The sequence below is a fragment of the Nicotiana tabacum genome, chromosome 6 (genome assembly GCF_000715075.1).
Source record: "Nicotiana tabacum cultivar K326 chromosome 6, ASM71507v2, whole genome shotgun sequence".
Taxonomy (NCBI): Eukaryota; Viridiplantae; Streptophyta; class Magnoliopsida; order Solanales; family Solanaceae; genus Nicotiana; species Nicotiana tabacum.
Genome location: NC_134085.1, coordinates 208,992,385 through 209,001,606, shown reverse-complemented (window position 1 = coordinate 209,001,606; position 9,222 = coordinate 208,992,385). Strand labels below are relative to the sequence as shown.

General features: G+C 35.1%; 1 protein-coding gene across 1 annotated transcript; it reads left to right on the top strand.

The window, feature by feature from the left end:
- Nucleotides 1–2,565: 2,565 nt before the first annotated feature.
- Nucleotides 2,566–6,436, top strand: LOC107785720 (glycerol kinase-like). The gene is made up of 4 exons (XM_016607088.2): nucleotides 2,566–2,919; nucleotides 3,057–3,278; nucleotides 4,399–5,365; nucleotides 6,047–6,436. The coding sequence occupies exons 1-4, from the start codon at nucleotides 2,786–2,788 to the stop codon at nucleotides 6,290–6,292; spliced, it is 1,569 nt and encodes a 522-aa protein (XP_016462574.2). The 5' UTR covers nucleotides 2,566–2,785; the 3' UTR covers nucleotides 6,293–6,436.
- The last annotated feature ends 2,786 nt before the right edge of the window (nucleotides 6,437–9,222 follow it).

Genomic DNA, 9,222 nt, shown 5'->3' with positions numbered 1-9,222 from the left:
TGGTGGGCTCACAGAATAGGTATAGCACGGTAAGGAAGAGCGTTATATATATAGCACATTTTAAAAGGGCGCTATACTTAACTGGGCAAACGACCGTTAACTTGTGATAGCAAGTTAAAAATAATTTGTAATAGGCGTAATGACTTTCTGACCACTTAAACTTGTAGAGCTTTCGAAAGCCGATATGAACTTTTGAATTTTCCCATTTGAACACTCAAACTTGAAAAAATGAGTACTAATAAATACTTTTGACCGTTGACCATGCCTATGTGGAAGCACTACAACTGACATGGTTAAACTGTGTGCAAATCACGCTGCCAAGGCGCGTGTATAGTATTGTTTTTACTTAAAAAAATTAAAATTAGAATAAAATATAAATAAAAAAGAAAAATGAAAAAGAAAAAAAGACTTCCAATTCTTTCGTTTTCCCAGCAAAACTCCCACCCATTTTTTTCATTTCTCATCCTAATTTCTCTTTCCCCTCCCATTTCGCTGTTTTTTCCCTTCATCTTCCCCTTCAATAATTTTTTTAGTCTCCACCCCTTTCTCTGTTTTTTTGGTTATGGTCTAATTATGGCTTGCAATTCTTCGACACAAATAAGAAGTTCATATCATAAAATAACATAAACTGTCATATTCTATTCCCTTTGGCCTTGGATATTGAGATTTCCCTGATTGAGTTTGTTGTATGTTATCTGCGTAGAGTGATATTAGCTTGCTGCTGATACAAAGCTGCCATGTTGTTGAAGTACTCCATGTCCATTGACTGTCGACATCGTAACCATATAATAAAGAGAGAAAGAATAATGAAGAAAAAGAGAAAGGAGAAGAAAGAAGAGTGAACAAAGGAAGGTAGGAGGGTGAACGAAGAAGAAGGGGGCGGTTGGGTAGTATGTTTCAAGCGTTTTTTCTTTTTCTTTTTCCTTTTTGTGTTTGTAACTTTTTTTTTTCTTCTGATTTTGTATTTAAAAATGGGACCATAATAACACATGACAAATAATAAATAACTTAGCATGATGTGTTGTACATGTCAGCATAACTGGTATACACGCTCTGGTAGATATATTTATTAGTACCCATTTTTTTAAGTTTAAGTGTTCAAATGGAAAAATTTAAAGTTTGTGTATCAACTTTCAAAAGCCCTACAAATTTAAATAGTCAGAAAGCCATTACGCTCGTATAAAAATGTCACTATATTTTTTCCCATATATTTTGGTTCTTTGAATCCAAGAGTACTACTCTATATTTTCATGTGGATATTATGGTTTTCTTCAAAAGGTTGGAAACAACGTTAATAAAGTCATAGGAAAGCCGTGAAGAGCGTCACAAAGTCAAACTCACGTTACGTTAGCAACTGAAAAGAGAGGAGTGGATGGGAAACAATAAGTGGCCGTTGAGGTTGGCCAGCTGCCACCTCATACCTAATCAAATCCTTTTATCCGCAAACCACAATCTTTTATTATGTCATCTTTGTGGAAAAGGACACCTTTTCAATTTTTCTTAAATTCCCAAGCTTACTAGACGCCTTTGACCTTTGAAAAACTCAACAAAGTTGAATCTCTATCACGAATAGAATGATAAACGGGCGGGTCGGATCGGATTGAATATAGACAGGTCGAAAATAAATAATGTAAAAATAGATAAATTATTCAACCGATTAATATTTAATTCGAATTAAAAAAAGATTAATATCCATAATATGAATATCTATATTATTCATGACTTTCTAAATATGATCATTTTCCAAAGTTTTCCAAACTTAAAAAACCCAAATTTGAGGCTTTACAAATGTAAAAACTAAACTCATTAGTTATTTACTGATTATCTATTTTCTAAGTGGATAATATTATTTTTATCTATATTTCACTTATTTTTTTAAAAGTTTAATATTCAACTCATTTGTAACGGATTATATAAGTGAATAACTATTTTTTTTTAATCATTTTGCTACCATTAATCATGCACGACATAATGAACTTCATATTTATCAATTCTAAAGTTTCTCTAAGTTGTTTTAGCTCGGGTTACTATTGGATAAATATGTCCGCCAATTGGATCTGAAGGAGCATTAGAAGACAAACTACATATATAAAAATACAAATAAATCTCCTTGAAAAAATAACCACTCACTATCAAAGTCAAACAGTGTCTAACTCTTGACGTTATCTTTATGATTTTAGCATAATTTAAATAATGAGTTTGACTAATATACATGATAATGTACTTTTTTTAATATAATCTGATCAGCTACTATATTTTGGATTAGCTGATAATGAAAATATTCTCTTTACATTACAGATTTATACAAGTTAAACTCTTAAATAATGAAAACTCATAAATAACCACCAACTATTATGGTGGATAATATCATTTTATCCTTAATTAGAGTTAGATTGGAGCCATACGAATAAATATTATCAATAATATGAAGTATTGCTTTGCTGTACAAATATCAACACTGGATGAGAAAATTAATAAAAACTCCTAAATAAGAATATAGAAAAAAGAAAAATTGGAAAGGGATAAATCTATAACATTTCAACATTTCCAAGAAAATAATTCCCCACTAAACAAGACAATCATTGTTATCTTCACAGTTTCCTCAATTACTACTATTCCATAAAAACCGGCTCCCACACTTTTATCCCATTCTGACTTTTCCTTCTCCGCCATTTTTTCTCACAACACTTCGCTTCACACACACACACACACACACACACACAGCTCTTTTCTATTTCCTCTGATTCATTCCACAGCAGAAAAAAGAAAGAAAAAAAAAACAAGAATGTCTGATGAAGAGGTGTTTATTGGGTCCATTGATCAAGGCACCACTAGCACTCGATTCATAATCTATGACCGTTTGGCTCGCGCCGTTGGATCTCACCAGGTTGAATTCACTCAGTTTTACCCACAAGCAGGGTAAGTAATTCACTAATCACTGATCATCGCTTAATTTTATTTGCATTAAAGATTTGATCTTTTTCCAAAATTGATAATTGGGTTTCCGGATTTTCATGCATCCGCGTTGACTGTGTATTTTGTTCTCGTTATTGTAGATGGGTGGAACACGACCCAATGGAGATTGTAGAGAGTGTGAGGATCTGTATGGCAAAGGCTCTTGATAAGGCTACTGCTGATGGACATAACGTGGATAGTGGACTCAAAGCTATTGGGCTTACAAATCAGCGAGAGACCACTGTTGTGTGGAGCAAATCCACAGGGCTACCTCTTTACAACGCCATTGTTTGGATGGATGTCCGTACGAGTTCTATTTGCAGGTCTTTTATCAATTTCCAACTTTTTTTTTTCTGTTTCTTGATTTGGAGCCAAATCGAACTTCTTTTTCCGATAGAATCAGTATCTGTTTTTTCCCTTTAATGCACGCACATTTGTTTATGCAGAGTATTTATTAAAGGGGATAACAACTAGTTTGGGTTAAGGTTAATTTTATTGGTACACTTACATTAGGCCCAAAGTTGGAGTCTTTTTATTGAGGTGTTTGGCCAAAATTTTGGAAGGAAAAAAAGTGCTTTTGAGGAGAAGCAGAAGCCGAAAAAAAGTAGCTTCTCTCCGAAAACACTTTTCTGAGAAGCACTTTTGAGAAAAATATACTTAGAAGCAGTTTTTAAAAGCTTGGCCAAACACTAATTACTGCTCAAAACTACTTTTCAAATTAATTAGCCAAACACAAACTGCTTCTCACCAAAAACACTTTTTTAAAAATTACTTTTGAGAAAAGCAATACTCAAAATAAGTTAATTTTAGAAGCTTGGCCAAACGGGTTAAGAGTCTTTTAGTCCTGTCAAAGATTTATACTAAAAGACACACTATTGAGTAGTGTAATGAAAATTTACCCAAATAGAGCTGAGAAGACAGAAGTTTCATAAAGCCAACCTAACTAGTTTGGGAGTGAGTGTAGTAGTTGCTCTTTTATACACATTCACACATATACTTTTCTTAAGCAATGTATTTCTTCTGAAAGGGGATGTACTGGCGAAATTCTTAATGGATTCATGTTTATTTTCTTGGAGTAAAGCATGGCGTAATAGTTTAAGGCCTGAGTTGTCATATTCTCTAGGGATTTTAACACAAATATCCGGCCAGATTCACTGTTTATTTTTTCTAACCGGTATACATAGATTATATACATTGATTATACACAGTTATACACATAGTCGGCTATTTTTAGATTATATACATTGATTAGTTTAAGCTATTAGGGTTAATTCTTCTATTTTTGTATGTCGATTAGGCAATGTGTCTTCGCGGTTGTCTGCATTCTCGTTGATCAATCGTTTGTAGTTTTCTTTCCAATTCTTAAGGTTTGAACTAATTGTGTGCTTTACTACTAAATCCAATGAATGTTGACTTTTTTATCTATAATTTGTGTATTATCAGAAAATTGGAGAAAGAATTGCCAGGGGGACGGACTCATTTTGTTGAGAGTTGTGGTTTGCCTATAAGCACTTACTTCAGTGCATTGAAGCTTTTGTGGCTGTTGGATAATGTGGATGGGTTGAGTGAAGCTGTTAAAAAAGGGGATGCCGTGTTTGGAACTATAGACACCTGGTTAATTTGGAACCTTACAGGAGGTGTGGAGAACGGTTTACATGTCACTGATGTCTCCAATGCATCGAGAACTATGCTGATGAATCTTAAAACCCTTGACTGGGATAAATCCACACTTGACACCTTAGGAATTCCTGCGAATATTTTGCCAAAAATTATTAGCAATTCTGAGATTATTGGCAACATTACTAAAGGATGGCCAATCACAGGAATCCCTATCGCGGGATGTCTTGGTGATCAACATGCAGCAATGGTTGGTCAATCTTGCCGGAAAGGTGAGGCCAAAAGCACCTATGGAACCGGAGCTTTCATTCTTCTGAACACAGGTGAAGAGATGATTAAGTCAAATCATGGGCTGCTAAGCACAGTAGCCTACAAGCTGGGGCCAAAAGCACCTGTCAATTATGCTTTAGAAGGCTCCATTGCCATTGCTGGTGCTGCTGTTCAGTGGCTTAGGGACAGTCTTGGCATTATCAGCTCCGCTAACGAAATCGAGGATTTGGCATCAAAAGTTACCTCAACCGGAGGAGTGTATTTCGTTCCAGCATTTAATGGATTGTTTGCTCCATGGTGGCGTGATGACGCTCGGGGGATTTGTGTTGGTATAACTAGATTTACCAACAAGTCTCACATTGCTCGGGCTGTACTTGAAAGCATGTGCTTTCAGGTAAAAGATGTGCTTGATTCCATGCACAAGGATGCTGCACAGAAAAGTGATGGTAAGACTGAAGGGACGGAATTCTTACTCCGTGTAGATGGTGGCGCTACAGTCAACAACCTTTTGATGCAAATTCAGGTTTGATTCCATCCCTCCCTTTCCATTCAAGCTGAATACTATTCCTTCTTTCTTGATTTATTCTGCTTCTGCAGCCCCTTTACATGCTTTTTCTCACAAAATGTTTTTGGCTTATTCAAATGTGAAACTGGAGTAGCAGGGTATCCAGTTTCTTTATAAACATCAAGAGACATTGGAAATGGCTTTTATAGTAGAATACAGGGTTTAGATTGGATAAGTACATTATTTATCAGGGTGTAGTAGAATACAGGGTTTATTTTGTAGTAGAATACAGGGTTTTGTAGTCTAAATTTTCGCTGGAAATTTTAGACTGGATAAAGGGTTTAGATTAGGATGAGTACATTATTTCCTTCATCGCGTATACTAACTGGATAATGTGATCTCTGTCTATTGGTTGTTCCTCTGTGTTTGGGTACAATACCGAGGTCTCCATGCATCTAGAAGGCATAAGTGTCGAGAGAGTTCATTAAACTGCTCATTATTACAACCCTTTTAGACTTTAGTAATTGGATACCTTCTTTGGTTTGTCTTCTATCTTTGTATTTCATTCATCTAGAATCTCGTATCCAAATCAGAAAGATTTACTGATTTGTTTCAGTATGTTGCCCCTGCTGTACATGTTAAAGCAACAGCTGATTCCTTTGGAAGCAATGGATTAATTTTGTATTTTACATAATGTAGGCTGACTTGTTGGGTAGTCCGGTTGTAAGACCAGCTGATATAGAAACAACAGCTCTTGGGGCAGCCTATGCTGCTGGATTAGCAGTTGGAGTCTATACGCAGGATGAGATATTTTCTTCAGGGGAAAAGATGAAGAAAGCGACTACATTCAAACCCGTGTTAGAAGAAGAATTGAGGAAGAAGAAGGTGGATTCTTGGTGCTTAGCTGTTTCAAGATCGTTTGACCTGGCTGATTTATCTCTATAATTTACTCTCATCCAACTCTTGAATTACCTTCATGTCATTGATGTTTTAGGTCTTTTCCTTTTTTTTTTTTTTTTTTTATATACCTGTGATGCTTGGTTTTAATAAATTCCTTTGAAGATTAACTGTGAATCCCTCATATTACATAATTTCTTGCTTCGGAAAAGGGCCAAATATATCCCTGTACAATGAGAAAAGGTTTAAATATACCTCTCGTTATACTTTGGGTCCAAATATACCCTTACCGTTATACTGTTGGTTCAAATATACCCTTTTTCCGTTAAGTTTGTCCAATGTGAACAACCAATCTTACGTGGCATTGACATTTGATGTTGGATGTCATGTGGCATGCCACCTCAGTACTCCTAACCTATTTTACCCCTCCCTTCTATATTTTTTTTCCACCATTAAAATTTCTTTTCCCTCCACTACAATTGTCACCATGAATAATATTGTATTTCAGAGTTTAGTCTTTTATATATGTTTGTTTCTCCACTCATCGCGCATTGGATTCAATCTGGCAAATTTTAGGATCAAGTCTTTTCCAGAATCAGACCCAGAAACTTTCTCATTTCCTTCTCCACATTTCTTGTCAGACTCATTGAAAACAGGTGCTTCTTTGGAAGCAACCACATCCTCCTTTGTTTCAGTAGCCCCAACCAACAGATGTTGAAGAATTTGTATCCTGATATGGTGAAAAATCCATAGGTGAACAACATCAAGTAGACTCATTATTGTGCTTAGAACTGCCTTTGTTAGACGAATTAGTCTGTCCAGCCAGGGGCGGATTTAGGGGGTGCAAGGGTGTTCACCGAACACCCTTCGCCGAAAAATTACACTGTATATATAAGGCAAAATCTGTTTTTTATCTCTATATATTAAGTTTTGAACACTCTTAACACAATCCAAAAATGTAGTTTAGTGGTCAAGGGGGTTTAAAATTTACATAAGGTCATGGGTTCAATTCCCACTAGCTACAAATTTTTTTTTTTGAATTCCCTTCGTGGAGATCCTGCCTCCGCGACTGTGTCCAGCCCTGTGCCAAGGTTCGTTGCCTCAATGTCTTCTTTTTCACATTTTTGTCCCTCAATCAACCCAACTTCTCATTTACTCCGAAAAATAAATTAGCAGTAAAAGAAAATTCAATATTCTCATAGAGGGGAAGAAAATTTTAGTGGTGGTAAAACAAATAGAGTGAAGGGGTAAAATGGGTTACGGGCGCTGAGGTGGCATGCCACGTGGCATCTACCTCTTCAAATGTCAATGCCACGTAGGATTGGATGTCCACCTTTGTCAAACTTAACGGAAGAGGGTTATATTTGAACCTATAGTATTATAGCAGGGGTATAGTTGGACCCAAATTATAACGAGAGGTATATTTAAATCTTTTCTCATAATACAATGGTATATTTGGTCTTTTCCGCTCTCTTTCTGATGTAATTAACTGGTTCTCACATGAGGGATAAAGGGATAGAAAAATAAGGTTAGGAACAATAACAATAACAATCTAGTGAAATTTCATGAGTGGAGTTTGGGGTGGTAGTAAGTACGCAGACCTTACCTTAACCCTGGGAAGATAGAAAGGTTGTTTCCAAGCTGAATCATTTTCCTGCTTGTAGGGATGGCAATGGCAATGGGGAGGGGCGGGTGCGGGGCGGGTTTGGCAAAACCCACAAAAATTTCAACCCGCTCCGCCCTGCATAGTTTTTTTTTCAGTTTTTAACCCGCCCCGCCCCGCCCCGCCCCACTTAATTTTTTTTCTTTTTTCTCCAATTTTTTTTCCAGAAACTTTCTTGCAAGCGATTTGCCCAGAAAGGATGAGTTAGAGGTTATTTACCAAGGTAATCTAAAAGAGGCATTAATTAGCATAAATAACAAGTGACATTGATTTCAAAAGGGAAATTTACATGAAAATACAGTTAGAGGAAGTACTTTTCACCCGCCTAACCCACAAATACAGTTTTCATCCAGTGACCCACAAACATTAATCAATTTTCTGAAAACAAGTCAAACTCACAAATTTCGTCGAACTTCGCCAACTGTTTACCCATAAATCACATCGTACTTTGTCAAGCTTTTACTCATTTTGATTACTTTTTTCTTTTCCAATCTTTCACGCCTAAATCAGATTTCGCTTTTTTATTTCATTTTTATCTTTTCCTTTTTTCCATTTTCATTCTTATTTATTTTTTACTTCCCTCTGTATAGTATTTCCTAAAATTCACAATATCAAGAAGTTGAAGTAAAAAATATATTCATCCTTAAAGTCTATAATTTTATTTTATTTTTGAAAAATTCAAAGTTTTGTAAGGGAAATTCTTATTTCACTGGAAAAAAATAAAATTTTACATTATTAAACACCTTATATACGTTGTTATACATAGTCATACGTTAATTATATACAAATATATAATAATAGACATTATCTGAAGGCAAGAAATTCAAACATTTTTTACAATTATCTATATTGTATAATTATATATAATCTTGTATACTTGTGTATAATCATGTATAATTTTGTATAACTATGAGAATACACACAAATATACATGGTTATACATGATTATACAAAATATATATAGTTATACACAACATATACATCATTCCTCCTCCCTTTGGAAGTCATTAAAAGTGACAAGAATAAAAGAAATAACCACTCAATATTTTCTTTTTCTTCGAACGGGATGTAACCCAGCTTTTCTTCATAAAGCAAAGCAGCACAACTAACATTTACCATTGGGTAATACATGAACCACAAGTTTAATTCCAGCAGTACAATTTTATGTAACAAAATTCGCCAAAATGCCAAAAGCAGTATAACTTCAACAATTACCAAACTCAAGTAAGACACTAAACTCAAGTACCAGGAATGAATCAAATATATGTATATTCACTAACGACCAGAAAATAAAAGGATCCTCTAATGTCAAAGT

Excerpts from the sequence above, each read along its gene's own strand:
- LOC107785720 (XM_016607088.2), top strand. The coding sequence starts at position 2,786 with ATGTCTGATGAAGAGGTGTTTATTGGGTCCATTGATCAAGGCACCACT. Across the intron at positions 3,279-4,398 it reads CGTACGAGTTCTATTTGCAG|AAAATTGGAGAAAGAATTGC; the intron begins GTCTTTTATCAA and ends GTGTATTATCAG. Across the intron at positions 5,366-6,046 it reads ACCTTTTGATGCAAATTCAG|GCTGACTTGTTGGGTAGTCC; the intron begins GTTTGATTCCAT and ends TACATAATGTAG.